The 16,073-nt window shown below is 37.3% G+C and overlaps 1 protein-coding gene and 1 long non-coding RNA gene across 2 annotated transcripts in view; both read right to left on the bottom strand.

Moving 5' to 3' along the window:
- The window catches only part of Ubr3 (ubiquitin protein ligase E3 component n-recognin 3), a 155,140-nt gene that overhangs the window by 52,258 nt on the left and 86,809 nt on the right, over positions 1-16,073 (bottom strand). Inside the window, exons 22-24 of the mRNA XM_048345753.1 lie at positions 14,546-15,006; positions 9,908-9,996; positions 5,797-5,946 (exon numbers count right to left, since the gene is read on the bottom strand). Of these exons, the coding sequence (XP_048201710.1) occupies positions 5,797-5,946; positions 9,908-9,996; positions 14,546-15,006 (700 nt within the window). The remainder of the gene's footprint in view (positions 1-5,796; positions 5,947-9,907; positions 9,997-14,545; positions 15,007-16,073) is intronic.
- Positions 475-1,094, bottom strand: LOC125350573. The gene is made up of 3 exons (XR_007210769.1): positions 990-1,094; positions 679-776; positions 475-544 (listed from the first exon to the last, which is right to left on the bottom strand). It is a non-coding gene; the product is annotated as an uncharacterized LOC125350573 (long non-coding RNA).

Genomic DNA, 16,073 nt, shown 5'->3' on the forward strand with positions numbered 1-16,073 from the left:
CTAAATACACTATTTTCATAAAAAAGAAACAAAGATCCTTGGAGAAGAGCTTAAGGTGTGATAACAAGCAAGGAAATGTTCAAACATTGGGACGATGGTTTCAGAAAACCTGGGGAAGTTCAGACAGGCCAAATCTGAGAAAACTGAGCATCATACAGAATAATGATAATTACCTGTCAGCTTACTGAGGTGATCAAACCTGACTAATACCAACAAGAATGGGACAAACTCATATATATCAGGCTTCTTTTTTTTTTTATTATTTATTTTTTTTTTTTTTTGGCCAGTCCTGGGGCTTGGACTCAGGGCCTGAGCACTGTCCCTGGCTTCTTTTTGCTCAAGGCTAGCACTCTGCCACTTGAGCCACAGCGCCACTTCTGGCCGTTTTCTGTATATGTGGTGCTGGGGAATCGAACCCAGGGCCTCATGTATAGGAGGCAAGCATTCTTGCCACTAGGCCATATCCCCCCAGCCTATATCAGGCTTCTAAGGTAGTACAATGGGAAGGAATACAGCTAGGTAATACCTATCAAAAACCGTCAACCTGAATTTGGTTGGGTTTTTTTTAATTGTATTTTTTTTTTTTGTCTTTTCTTTTTTGGTACTGGGGATCGAACCCAGGATGTTGCACTTGCTAGGCAAGTGTTTGCCACTGAGCTACATCCCAGCCCATCAAACCTGAATTTGATAAAATAAACATCAATCTAGATGTTCAGATATTTTATACAGAACAACCAACCTGAGCTTTTTAAAGCTTAAAAGAGGGCTTGAGAGGGCTGGGAATATGGCCTAGTGGCAAGAGCGCTTGCCTCCTACACATGAAGCTCTCGGATTGATTCCCCAGCACCACATATATGGAAAACGGCCAGAAGGGGCGCTTTGGCTCAGGTGGCAGAGTGCTAGCCTTGAGCAGGAAGAAGCCAGGGACAGTGCTCAGGCCCTGAGTCCAAGGCCCAGGACTGGCAAAAAAAAAAGAGGGCTTGAGAGACTGGTCTAAACTAAGTAAGACCAAGCTGAGCACCAGTGGCTCACACCTATAATCCTAACTATTCGAGAGGCCAACCCAGATAATTTCCCACTGACTATCAAAAAGCCAAAGCGGAGTTGTAGCTGAAAGTGGTAGAGCTAGCCTAGCCTTGAGTTTAAAAAAAAAAAAAAAGGGGGGCTGGGGATATAGCCTAGTGGCAAGAGTGGCTGCCTCGGATACACGAGGCCCTAGGTTCGATTCCCCAGCACCACATATACAGAAAACGGCCAGAAGCGGCGCTGTGGCTCAAGTGGCAGAGTGCTAGCCTTGAGCGGGAAGAAGCCAGGGACAGTGCTCTGGCCCTGAGTCCAAGGCCCAGGACTGGCCAAAAAAAAAAAAAAAAAAAAGGTCAGGACAGCACCCTGGCCCTGCCAAGCCCCAGGACCAACATAAACAAACAAAGGAAAGGACCAAAAAGAAAGACCAAAAGAAATGACAACTAAAAGCAATACATGACCTTTACACATCCAGAACCAAGAAAAGAAATACCTGCCACAAAAATATTGCTGGTTCTCACCATGGAAAAATAACAAATTGGAGAAGTGACACACATGTTGGTTAGCTTAATTTATTCACCACTCATTCTACAACGTGAAAAATAATCACAATTTACTCTATAAGTATATACAACTATATTTGTTAAATAAAAACAATTATTTGTACAATTGGAAGAATCTGAATATAGCCAGAATATTAGATGTTATTAATATTAAATTTAGTTATGATTCTGTAATTATTTAAATCTGTCCTCGTTCTAAGAATATTTAGCAATACCATTTTACATGGACAACTGTTATTCTTCAGAGGTTCTTGTGCTTTTGGCCACCTAGCTAGCCTGGCCTCCAACTCCCACCTCCACCTCCTGAATTGCTGGAACCACAGGCATGTGCCACCACAGCAAGTTCTCATGATGCTGGTCATTCTCTGGCTCTGGTATCAGATAATGGTAGCTTCATAGAAGTAACTTTGGTAAGTGTAATTTTTTGGAACAGTTTGAGAAAAACTGGCCCTAAATCTTTAAATAATGATAGATTTCACCCGTGAAGCTATCTGATGGTGAACTTTTCTTCACTGAGTATTTTTTCCCCCCCCGATTCAATCTCTGTGCTGTTGTGGCTTGTGTCAAATGTTCTATTCTTTGGTAGTTTGTTTCTAGGAAAATAATTATTTTGGCTAGGTTGTCTAAATTTTCAGCAAAAAATTGCTCATAGTTTACTGTTTTGTGAAGTCTATAATAATGTCCCACTGTTCAGTGATTTAGCTGTCCCATTTTCCAGTTTAGCTGAAGGTTTGTAATTTCTATTCGTATTTGCAAGGTACTGTCCTCTGGTATTATTAATTGTATTTTGTTTATCTATGCTTTAATCTTTATTATTTCATTCTCTCTTTGGGATTTAAGACTCCATTGTCTGCCCTCCTCCATATTTGAGGACTCAGGGTATTGCTACTTGAGCCACATCTCCAGCCCTTTTGTTTAAATTTTGATTTTGAGATAAAGTCTCTCTAACTTTAGTCAAACTAGCCTTAAACTGGTGATCCTCCTGCCTCTGCTTCCTGAGTAGCTGGAGTTACAGGCTTACAGCACCATGACTAGCTTCCTTTTAGTTCTTTAAAATATAAAGTTAAGTTTATTGATACGAGATGTAAGCACTAGTAGATATTAATTTTCCTTGTTTTATTTTTGGTATGCTAAGTAGTTTTACTTGTATTCTCAGACCTGCTGGTATTTAACAAAAGAATGTTATCTCATTTCCACATTTTTGTGAATTTTCTGATTTTCCTATTGTATTCTTCCTATTTTATTCAAGTCAGGAAAGATTATTTAAATGATCTCAAACTTCTTTAATTTATTGAGACTGTGTTATAACCTAACATATTGTCTGGGAGAATGTTCCATTTGTAATTGGCAAAAATACCTATGCTTCTGTTACTTGAGTTTCTACATAAATCTGTATAGTTCAATTGTTCCATTTCCGTGTTGATCTTTTGTCTGTTCTACCCATATGTCTGTGAACTATTACTCTACTCCCTTCAACACTGTCAATTTTTGCTTCACATATTTGAAGGCTCTATTGTTTGGTTCACCTAAGTCTTATGTGTAGTATATCTTCTTGATAGTTTGATCCATTTATCAGTATATAATGTCTTGGTCTTTTTGTTTTGTTTTTTTACCAGTCCTGGGGCTTGGGACTCAGGGCCTGAGCACTGTCCCTGGCTTCTTTTTGCTCAAGGCTAACACTCTCTCACTTGAGCCACAGCGCCATTCCCGGCTTTTTCTATGTATGTGTTGCTGAGGAATCGAACCCAGGGCTTCATACATACAAGGCGAGCACTTTACCACTAGGCCATATTCCCAGCCCATGTCTTGGTCTTTTATAAAAATTTTTAACCAAAAGTTTAACTGATATCAGTATAGTTACTCTAGCATTCTCTGGGTTATTATTACACAGAGTATCACGTAAAACCTTTAGATCAAAAGTTAATTTCTTGTGCATAGCATATAATGTGATCACGTTTTTCTCTACTGTCTCTGCTTTTGCTCTAGACAACTTAATATATTAAATTTCAAGGATTACTTGAAGTAATTAAGGAAGAATTTAATTCTGTCATTTTGGTATTTGTTTTCTGTGTGTTCCTTAATTCATCCATTACTGCCTTCTTTTGCAAAACCATTATCCAATTTACCATGTTTATTCCTTCTCAATTCCTTTTTTCTTTTTTTGAGTGACAATCCTAGGGCTTATACTCAGGGCCTGAGCACTGTCCCTGAGCTTTTGCACTCAAGTCTAGCACTCTACCATTTGAGGTCACACAACTCACATTTCTGGCTTATCTGGTGATTAATTAGAGATAAGGTTCTCACAGACTCTGCCCAAGCTGGCTTTGAACCTTGGTCCTCAGATCTCAGCCTACTGAGTATTTAGAATTACAGTCATGAGCCACTGGCACCTGGCACCTGCTCAATTCTTTCTTTTAATGGACTTTTTTTAGTTTTTTACGTTGGTTTTTGTTGGGACTGTTGCTCTTATTTTTGTTTTACTTTGTTTTGCTTTATTGGTTACCTTAGGAATTATAACACTTTTATTCCATAGCAATCAAGTTTGCATTAACAATTATTTTCAATAATATGAAAAATCCTGCTCTTTTACAGCTCCATTCCATCCTCTACTTTCCCCCCTTTATGTTTTTATCTGCCCATATCTTGCTATTTCACTTAAAAGTGTATTTGGTTCTTCCAAGATTTAATTTCTTCATATAAACTCATTTTAAAAGAACCAAATACATACCACACACACACACACACACACACACACACACACACACACACACACACACACAGAGCTTAGTGATTCACACCTGTAATCCGAGCTACCTGGGAGGCTGAGATAGGGGGATCTTTGTTCACAGTCAACCCAGGCAAAAAGTTTAAAAGAGATGCTGTCATTACCTCAACTGATTTTAAAAAAGCAAAGTGCAAAAGAAAAATGGCTGTTATTCTAGTTACACAGGAAGTGTGAACAGAAAGACTGTGGTCCAGACTGACCCAAGCAAAACATGAAATATAGCCAAACAAGGAAAGCAAACAGGCTTGAAAGTACTGCTCAAGTGGTAGAATGCCTACCTAGCAAGCACAAAGCCATGAGTTGAAATCATAAGACAAAGAAAAAAAAGATTAAAAATTATGGAAATTATCACTAAAATATGTCAGAATGAGAGAGAATAGACAAAATATTCAGATAAATCTTTATTTTTTCAATAATAGATTGACAAATATATCAACTGACACACTATTTTAATAAGGATTAATTACTGTTTTTGTTTTTGCCAGTCCTGGGGCTTGAACTCAGGGCCTGAGTGCTGTCCCTGACTTATTTTTGCTCAAGGCTAGCTAGCAACTCTACCACTTGAGCCACAACGCCACTTCTGGCTTTTTTCTATATATGTGGTGCTGAGGAATCAAATCCAGGGCTTCATGTACATGAGGCAAACACTCTACCACTAGGACAGATTCCCAGCCCCATGGATTACTGTTTTTAATAGCTCCAGAAACAAAGTCCAAACTGCCCGTAAACACAATATATAACAAAACATTTAAACTGACAGTATTTATGGATTTAAGAAGATTCCAGGGGATTAGAAGTGTGATTAAGTGGTAAACCTCCTGCCTAGCAAGTGCACACCTGTGAATTCAAGCCCTACTACCATTAAGAAATAGAATAGGGGCTGGGGAAAATGACCTACTGGTAAAGTGCTTGCCTCATATGCATGAAGCCCTGGGTTCAATTCCTCAGCACCATATTTACAGAAAAGGCCAGAAGAGGAGCTGTAGCTCAAGTGGTAGAGTGCTAGCCTTGAGCAAAAAGAAGTCAGAGACAGTGCTCAGGCCCTGAGTACATGCCTCAAGACGGCAAAGATAAAGAAATAAAATAAAAATAACGAAAAAGAAGCTTCTGGATTTTAAACCAATTACATTACCAAGAAAGCTGAACTCCTTTAACTGACACCTAGAACTAATAATATACCATCACATTTTAAGAAAAAAAAAAAAAACGGTGTAAAATATAGCAGGATCTCTTTGGTTAAGGCCTTCTTCCAATACTCATGTCCAAGGTGCAAGATGAACTAAATAAGGAAGTTTTACTACTTTGATTTAATAACTATTTATAACTAGAAAAAAAGTACAACTTTCAGTTAATATGGGTATTTATTCATTTGTTACATATACTATGCCTCTCAAATGTTCCCACTGATAGATGACTTGAAATTACCTGAGGATGCTTGTAATAGTACAACCAATCCTGTAGGTCGGTCTTCAGAAGAAGGGCCACTCTGTCCACAAATGACACAATCATATACTACCTCAGAAACTTGTGGTTCTGCAGTGGTGATTTCCATAGGAACATCATTATCAGGAGAATCTGAGGGGGGAAAATTACTCTTAATTCCTAAAGAAACAAAATCCTTCTTTAAAAAAAAATACCCCAAAAATAGCCCATGCCCCCCTCAAATCACTTCAAATAATTTTAACTTCAAAATTAATAAAGGTACATAGTAATAAAACTATAGAAGGTCTTGTTCAAGTAACATATTTACTCAAAGTTATAAAAAATAATTTTAAGAGCTGATACACTAGTAAATGGAACTATCTAGCTTTGAGCACAAATATGTCAAGTACAGCACCCAAGCTCTGAGTTCAAACCCCAAGACTGACACATGAAAAAATGTTAATTAAGAGTTTAGGATGGGCTGGGGATATAGCCTAGTGGCAAGAGTGCCTGCCTCGGATACACGAGGCCCTAGGTTCGATTCCCCAGCACCACATATACAGAAAACGGCCAGAAGTGGCGCTGTGGCTCAAGTGGCAGAGTGCTAGCCTTGAGCGGGAAGAAGCCAGGGACAGTGCTCAGGTCCTGAGTCCAAGGCCCAGGACTGGTCAAAAAAAAAAAAAAAAAAAAAGAGTTTAGGGTCTGGGTATATGGCCTAGTGGCAAGAGTGCTTGCCTCTTATACATTGAAGCCCTAGGTTCGATTCCTCAGTACCACATATATAGAAAACGGCAAGAAGTGGCACTATGGCTCAAGTGGCAGAGTGCTAGACTTGAGCTAAAGGAAGCAATGGACAGTGCTCAGGCCCTGAGTACAAGGCCCAGGACTGGCAAAAAAACAAACAAAAAAAGAGTTGATACAGGGGCTGGGAGTGTGGCTTAGTGGTAGAATGCTTGCCTAACATGCATGAAGCCCTGGATTCAATTCCTCAGTACCACATACATAGAAAAAGGCATAAGTGGCACTGTGGCTAAAGTGGTAAAGTGCTAGCCTTGAGCAAAAGAAGCTCAGGGACAGTGCCCAGGCCCTAAGGTCAAGCCCCAATACCGGAAAAAAAAAATTTTTTTTGATACAATAAAAACTTTAAATAATGTATGATTAAACATACCTCTACTGATCATTCACATATAAAATTGTTATCAAAAACACTGAGGACATTTGTATCAAAGAAGAAAAAATTTAAAATAACATTTTAAGGTAAGATAAAGAAGTCTACTTGGGCTGGGGATATGGCCTAGTGGCAAGAGTGCTTGCCTCATATACATGAGGCCCTGGGTTCAATTCCCCAGCACCACATATACAGAAAACGGCCAGAAGTGGCGCTGTGGCTCAAGTGGGAGAGTGCTAGCCTTGAGCAAAAAAGAAGCCAGGGACAGTGCTCAGGCCCTGAGTCCAAGCCCCAGGACTGGCAAAAAAAAAAAAAAGAAATTAGTCTGCTTTACTTTACCTGAGGCATCTAAGAAAATTTATAATAATAAGATATCAACTCATAGGAAAAAAAATAGTATGTAATAGGAACTAAAAGAGGAAATACCATTTCTTCCTTGCTCCTAATTCTATTTCTAAATTATATATCAGAAAAAAAAGTTCTTACTGTTTGTTGCTGAAGGAAACATTATACATTACAATATAACATATCAACAATGTAAGACTACTGCAAGAAATGACCTTCTAGTGAGAAGGCATTAACAAGAAGAAATAAAGTGTTGAGACAGTAATAATTTGCAGATATCATTTGTAGAAACTCATGAATAAATATCAGTGATGCTGCTTACTGGCAAAGAAATGGGTACAGGAAAAAAATGAGAAGATATGGGAAACCAAAGTACATTAAGAGACATTTATGTACAGTGGTTCAAGCCTATTAATCCTAGCTACTTGGGAGGCAAAGATGAGGGGACTATTGCTCCAAGCCAACACAGGCAAAAGAAAAATAAATAAAACAGGAGGGAGACTCCTCTGTCTCAACTAATGGCTAGAATCATGGTGTGTGCCTGGCATTTCAGCTACTAAGAGAATCATAGTCCAGACTGGCCAGGACACACAGAGATTTTAATACTATTTTAATACTATTATGAAAAATTCATGCAGATAAATATATATCTGATATTTATTAAGAGTGATAGGCTGAGCACCAGTGGCTCATGCCTAGAACCCTGGCTGCTCAGGAGGCTGAGATCTGAGATGAGATTTAAATGAAAATTACTCTGCATGAAATAAGAAACCTATTTTATTTTCATGCTTTTACACTGTACTACACAGGATTGTCATGACCTTAATGGTCAGTTGGCCTTTTTAAAACGATGGATTTGATATTTGATTTTCCTTGAGATTTGCAAGTAACAGTGCATTTTAAAAAGAAAGCTATCAAATGAACTATACAACTGTGGGTGGGGATAGGAGGCAAAACTGGGAGAAAGTGAGGGGAGGGATGACACTATATAAGAAGAAATGTACTCTTCACCTTAGCTATGGAACTGTAACCCCTCTGTATATCACCATTATAATGACAATCTTAAAAATTTAAAAGAAAGCTACTTAGCCAAGAGCCAGGAGCTCCACCTGTAACCCTCAATACTTAGGAGGCTAAGATCTGAAGATGACAATTGGAAGCCAGCTTGGCATGAAAGTCCCAGACTCTTATCTCCAATTAACCTCTGAAAAATTGGAAGTGGACCCTGTCACTCATAGTAAAAGAGCACTAGCCTTGAGCAAAAAGGGCTCAGAGACAGTGCCCAGTTCCCGAGTAAAAGCCCCATGACCAGGAAAAACAGAAAAGAAAATGTCACAGTAATGTCCATTAATTGATAAAAACAAAATGCATTGATAATTATACAGTTTTAAGTTACTCATAAGCAATCTACTATTTCACAAGAATACAGCATTCCGTCCCATTGTAAAAATGAGAATGACTCCAAAGTCCATCTGATTTTTAGAACTACTGGTGTAGCAGAAAAGGGAACCACTACAAAAAATTTTTAAACTATTATGTTACACAAAAAGATTAAAATGAGTAAGCAAATATATATTAATAAACCTCAAAAAACATAAAAGAGACTTTGTAATAGAAGAAAAGAGAGGAAACATACTATATTGCTATCATCAGGAAGCTCTTCTTAAGAAACAAGGCTACTCAACAACAGAATGGACTTTTTATAATAAAGATCTGATCTTGAATCAGACCCACTTCTGTGGAGCCATGAGGTCTCCTTAGGAGAGGATCACAAAGGCTCAATAGCCATGTGTATATGATCAAATAAAATGATGCTTATTACAATGAACTCCAAGAAATAGAAACAAGAGGCTTGTTATTGCACTACTTGCAGGTATTCTTTTTTTTTCCTTTTTTTCCTTCAGTTTATTCCCTTTTATTATTAGTTTATTCACTGTTTTTTATTTCTATGCCCTTGGTCTTGTATATAAGCTTATCTGATTTGGGGAGGGGAAGAACAGAAACAGTGTAACAAAGGATGAACTAATTCAGCAGTAGTAGTCACTAAACACTATGTTGGAAATGAACTATACAACTTGGAGGGAAGGGAGGCCCGGAGGGGAAAAAACTGGGAGAAAATAAAGGAGGGGGGGTGACACTGTTCAAAAAGAAATGTACTCATTACCTCACTTACGTAACTGTAACACCCTGTACATCACCTTTACAATAAATTTTTTTTAAAAAAATCTGATCTTCTCTTTGTTTTGTTTTCTGGTACTGAGGCTTGAACCCAAGGTCTCCCTCTTGTCAGAGAAATGCTCAATTAGTAAGCCACACCTCCAGCCCTAATCTCCATTGTTCTATTCCTCACATAAAGACAAGAAATATGTCCATAATGTTTAACACTTGTGAAAGACACAATTACACTATCCCTAAAGTAATAACTATAAATATCATACTTACAGACTAAAATTTTTAATGTAATTTTATTGTCAAGGTGATGTATAGAGGGGTTACAGTTACACGTTAAATGAGCACATTTGTCATACTTGTTACCCCTCCCTCATTTTTCTCCAAACTTCCCTCCCCAATCCACCTCCAGACTAAAAATTTCTGACTTACCAACATCCATTGCAGTTTCCATAAAGCTTTTCTGTCGTGAAGCAAACTCTGCAAGCAATTTCTGCTGCCTCTCTCTAGCCTTCTGCCTCCTAGATTAAACAGAAATAAAGTTATAACTGTCAGATATACTTAAAATTAATCTCTTCTTTCAATAGGATATAATGTAAAAAAGCTGAAACATACAATGGAAAATAAACTTTTTATACTACTTGTTAAATTTCTTACAAATATCTTCATATTACATGCAATATTTCAAGAATCTGACTGTCCTTGAAAAGATTCTAAAGCTTCCATAAGGGTTCAAAGTCCTCCATTCAACAAGTGAAATAAAAGCCAATATTTATTTTAAAGTATGAAACAGTAACTGATTACATTTACAAAGTATGTGTCAAATAGCAACAAGAATAAAAATAAGATGTGGAGCTGTGGCTCAAAGTGGTAGAGTGCTAACACTGAGCAAAAGAATAAAAATAGTCTTTGTCACCAAGGGGATAAATTTAAGTAAAAGTATAGATAACAATAAATTATGAACTTTTAAAAGTTATGATGTTTAAATACAAACAAAATATAAAAGGTATTTTATTTTTATCCTAAGATTAGGTTTCTCTTCATAGAGAATGAGCAGCATGTAACAAATTTCCTGGTTTCTCTTGTGATATTTTAAGATTAGTTTATTTTATATAAAGCAAAAATACTTTGTCAGCCAAGCATGTGCCAGTGACTCATGCCTGTAATCGGAACTACTCAGGAGGAGATCTGAGCATCATGGATTGAACCTAGTCAGGTAGGAGAAAGTTTATGAGACTCTTTTTTTTAGGGGGGTGGGTGGGGAGGGGGGACCAATCCTGGGGCTTGAACTCAGGGCCTGGGCACTGTCCCTGGCTTCTTTATGCATTCTACCACTTGAGCCACAGCGCCACTTGTCTTTTTCTGTGTATGTGGCACTGAGGAATCAAACCCAGGGCTTCATGTATACAAGGCAAGCACTCTACCACTAGGCCATCTTCCCAGCTATCTGTAAGACTCTTACCTCCAATTAACCATCACCACCAAAAAAAGGGGGGGGAAAAGGGAAGTGGAGCTGTGGCTCAAGCAGTATAGCACTAGTCTAGAGCACAGACTAGAGCAAAAAAAGCTCAGGGACAGCACCCAGGTCCTGCGTTCAAGTCCAAGGATTGACATACACCTACACATACATACACACACACACACTCTCTCTCTCCCCCCCCCCCCCTCTCACGTACACAAAACATTTTGTCATGTCTCAAACAAAATGAAGGATAAAACCATATTCTAAATCTAAGAATTCCTTTGGACTATAATTAACCACATCCTTTTTCTTATTTATCCTTTATCAGCTTCTAAAGAGTATTTTGAGATTGGGCACAAAACAAAGGTGAAATACCAACACCAATAAAACAGGACCTTTAAGATAAGAAAATAGGGCTGGGGATATGGCCTAGTGGCAAGAGAGCTTGCCTTGTATACATAAGGCCTTGGGTTCGATTCCCCAGCACCACATATACAGAAAACGGCCAGAAGTGGCGCTGTGGCTCAAGTGGCAGAGTGCTAGCCTTGAGCAAAAGGAAGCCAGGGACGGTGCTCAGGCCCTGAGTCCAAGGCCCAGGACTGGCAAAAAAAAAATAAAAATAAAAAATAAAATAAAATAAGAAAATAAAAATAAGCTGAATAAATACAATTTTCTCCAGATTATCTAGTACCAAAAGTACTACTTAGCATGAGACTTACTGTGTATGTGTGTGTGTGTGTCTGTGTCTCTGTGTATGTATGGAACTCAGGTTTAAACACAAGACTTCTCACTTACAGATTGACCACTCATTCATCAAATTTAATTCTCAGTAGAATAGATCATTTTGAGAATTTTAATCTACCCCTCTCTTCTCTTTTTCTCCAGAATATGAAGGGCAAATACCATAGCCTTAACACAAAATGTCAGAATTCAACAGCCTGACACAGAGGTATACATTTGGGGATATAGTATAAAAAAATTGGTTACATATGAGAGAAATAATTAATAATAATAATAATAGTCATATTGAAGACGATGGGTCTTCATGAGTCCATGAGACTCTTACCTCCAATTAACCACCAGAAAACAGAAGTGGCCCTTTGGCGCAAGTGGTAGAGTGCTAGCCTTGAGCTGAATAGCTCAGGGATACCACCCAGGCCCAGAGTATCAAGGTCATGGGGCTGGGAATATGGCCTAGTGGTAGAGTGCTTGCTCCCATACAGGAAGCCCTGGGTTCAATTCCTCAGCACCATATATAGAGAGAAAAGGCTGGAAGTGGCACTGTGGTTCAAGTGGTAGAGTACTAGCCTTGCGCAAAAATAAGCCAGGGACAGCACTCAGGTCCTGAATCTAAGACCCAGGACTGGCAAAAAAAGAAAGATAGGGAGAGAGGGAGAGGAAGGGAGGAAGGGAGGGAGGGAGGGAGGGAGGGAGGGAGGGAGGGAGGGAGGGAGGGAGGGAGGGAGGAAGAAAAAGAAAGAAAGGTATCAAGGTCACAACAATAAAGTAAAGACTGAGGAAATGATCAATATTGAAAGAGATAAAAGGTATGACAACTGCTAGGCACGAGTGGCTCATGCCTGTAAACCTAGCTATTCAGTAGGATGAGATCTGAAGATTTTGGCTTGAACTGGGCAGTAAGGTTCATGAGACTCTTATTTCCAATTAATCACCAAAAAGCCAGAAGTGGAATTGTGGCTGAAGTGGCAGAACACAACCCATAAGCAAAAAAGTTCAAGGACAAAACTCAGGCCCTGAGGTCAAGCTCCAAGAATGGCACCAAAAACAAACAAAACAAAAAAAAAAGTGGTACATTTAAACTTACAATAAATGCCTGCATAAGAGAATCTTTCAAAATAACAAATCTTAAGATTTGAAAACCTCAAGTGTAACTGCTCAGTATTAAAATCAAAATGTATTTCTCTACCAACTTTCTGGGTATCCAGAAATAGAATGTCATTGCTATGATTTTTTTTTGTCTTGGTTTTTCCTTTATTAAACTTGGCATGAGTATAAAGACCATTAACAAAAACATAAATAAGTCTGGTAGTTGAGTATTAAGTATATCTTATCAATTTTCAATTGTTATGTTGAAGGTAAAGACATTTAAGTTGCTATTATTACAATTAACTAAGGTTTGCCCAAGGTGAGGGAATCTGCCATTAGGCACAGCTCTAACAATGCATGTCTAAAGAGCCTGGCTAGTGTTCATTGAATGGGGAACCATAGAATAAAATCCATTTTAGGTTGACCTCCACCAGTCATTCAGTCCATTACTGCCTGAATTTATTTATATCAAAACTAAGAAGATGAAATTACTTCAGAAAATACCCTTGAAATCTACTTCAAACTATTAAATAATGTATTACTCATACCACTCACAATAGTCATCTAGACAACATATTAAAAATTATTTATGGCAGGGCACCAGTGGCTCTTGCTTATAATCCAAGCTACTCAAGAGGCTGAGATTTAAGGATCATAGTTCAAAGCCAGCCTAGGCAGGAAAATGAAAGGCATGAGACTCTTTATCTCCAATTAAATGCCCCAAAAGCCAGAAGTGGAATGTGGCTCAAGTAGTAGAGTGAGAAATCTCAGGTACTGCCCCAGGCTCTGAGTTCAAGCCCTAGGACCACACCCTCCACACACACACACCCAAAAAAAAGGCTTATGTTTTTAAATACATGAGTCTAACATGTCAAAAGTTAACATTTCCTAGAACAATATTAAGATATTTTATTTAAATTCTACATAGGGGTAGCAAGTACCCTTACCATATAAGTGTTGCTTGTGTAGAACTCTCTAAGATAAATTTTAACAATATTATGTATAACCTTAGAGGAGTTAGCAATAGCAATCGTGAATCTAACTGGAAAAAAATAATATTCTTGTCTTTTATTATGTACATACATTAGGAGGTAGGTTATTGTTTAACAACACTAAACCCAAGGGATTGACAATTAGGCTGTTTTTTAGTAACAAAGGTACACAATGGCACCAAACTATTGGGAAACAGATGGTGACAATGTACAATGATACAATTCTTATACAACTTTGAGCAAGTAATATATGCTAAGTTATACCATGTTATAGCAATGACAAAAAATCTACTTACAAAATAATCAAAGAACGAAAGTAAAAAATAAATAGAAAGGTTTATAGGTTTGAGTATTTATCAACAAATGAAAAGCAACTTAACAGTCCAAAAGGTAGTAGCATAAGGGAATGCCTAAAAACACTCCTTTGTAATCATATCATTAATAAAGATTTATACAGAAATTTTTAATTGGGTTATTTTAGGAAATATTTTAAATATTTCTTTTTTCTATTTTAACTTAAAGCTGAATTGATCATTTTATTTAAATAGCAAACTTATAAAGATCCCTACAGTAATAACAATAGTGATAATTTGTTTCTGAAGAAGACTACAAGTTTAAAGGAACTCATCATAATGCATAAGCAGTCTATATTCAATTCCATTTATCATATATACAAATTAATCAGCCATGATTATTGCTGCTAAAATATCTAGCTGAATAGGCTTAGATGACCAAAACAGGAAACAAATCTCAACTGTACTACGCATTTTTTAAACTCTTTTTAATTACCTTTCTTCTTTGTCCAAAGTTTTCTTCTCTGCTGCAGAAATTTTTTTGGGTGGTACAGGAGGTGTCACTTTTCTACATATCTCTTCAATGATGCGTTTATTCATTCTGCTTTGCAATGCAGCTTTCAGCAAAATTCTTTCTACTGCAGTTATACCATCTCCATGACTGTACTTAGGAATTTCTGGTTGGATTAAAATCTCTATGTCATCAAGCCAAGGAGGATAGTAGGAGTTCTGTTTTCCTGAGAGTTTGTGGTGAAGTTTAATTAACAAAGACAATATGCTTTCCTTGATTTCCAAAATGGCTGTTGTTAACTGGGGAGTCGAACCAGGAGCAGACCATTTATTTGAAGTTTTGGGACGAACCACCTGATTTGCTTCACTGCTACTGCGATTGATAATCTCCTGAAATTTCTTTCTACGTTCTGCTACTAAGCTGAAAACTTGAGCTGTGCCAGAATTCTACCAGTAAAAATTTGAGAAAAGGAAAAGATAGTGAGAGAAAGTTATTCAATATAAATTCTAAAACATATCACTAAATCTCGCAAAAGGAATGCTCAAAGTTTCACCCAAATTTTACTCAATAGATTTGCTCTTCAAATAAATCTGTCCCTTCACTTCTGTTTATAAAACAGATAGTCCCACTCAATCTGGAAAAAGTAATAAGGAAAAGGAGATTATCAACAATAAAATCTAAATCCCCTGCACTTTTCTACCAGAGAAAAAATACAAAGGTTAAATAATACTCTAGCCACATGAAAGAAAAGTTGTAAACTAAATTTCTCCTCAGTTTAAAAGAAAATATCTACATTAGTCACTAGTCTTCAGAAAACTATGAAAACTCTTTACTACTTTCTAGAAGACTGCTGAAGTTTCCAAGTTAGAAAAATAGGCTGATTTCTTGAATGTTTATGTTAATGAATCTGAACTGGTAATTAATTTCTTTTAAACAACTTCAAAAGTTTAAAAATGCCAGGTGCTGGTGGCTCACACCTATAATCCTAGCTACTGAGGAGTCTGAGATCTGAGGATCGTGGTTCAAAGTCAGCCTAGGCAGGAAAGTCTGTGAGACTCTTATCTCCAATAAATCACAGAAAAAGCTAGAAGTAGCACTATAGCTCAAATGGTAGAACATTACCCTTGAGCAAATTAAAGCACAGGGACAATGTCCAGGCCCAGAGTTCAAGCCCTAGGACTGGCCAAAAAAAAGCTTAAAATTACTTCAAACAAATACTTACTAAATTGAAATGCATGGATAAAGTAGCAAATTGATTTGTTATTTGAAAAATAACAGTTTTAATTATTTTTCTTAGTAATTTGTCTTCCAAAGAGTCTTTTTGCTATAAAGCAGTTTTTAACTGCATTAGAGCTCTTAGAAATCATCTTTTAATTAAGATGAGTCAGTTTCATGGATTTCAATTGGCTGTTTTAAAATATATATATACAATATAGTATTACGGGTAAAAGCTACCTCTGACGGAAGCTCCAAGCTTTTAATTAAAACACTTACTATATTCACAACCAAATTA

The sequence above is a fragment of the Perognathus longimembris genome, chromosome 4, assembly GCF_023159225.1.
Source record: "Perognathus longimembris pacificus isolate PPM17 chromosome 4, ASM2315922v1, whole genome shotgun sequence".
In the NCBI taxonomy this organism is placed as follows: domain Eukaryota; kingdom Metazoa; phylum Chordata; class Mammalia; order Rodentia; family Heteromyidae; genus Perognathus; species Perognathus longimembris.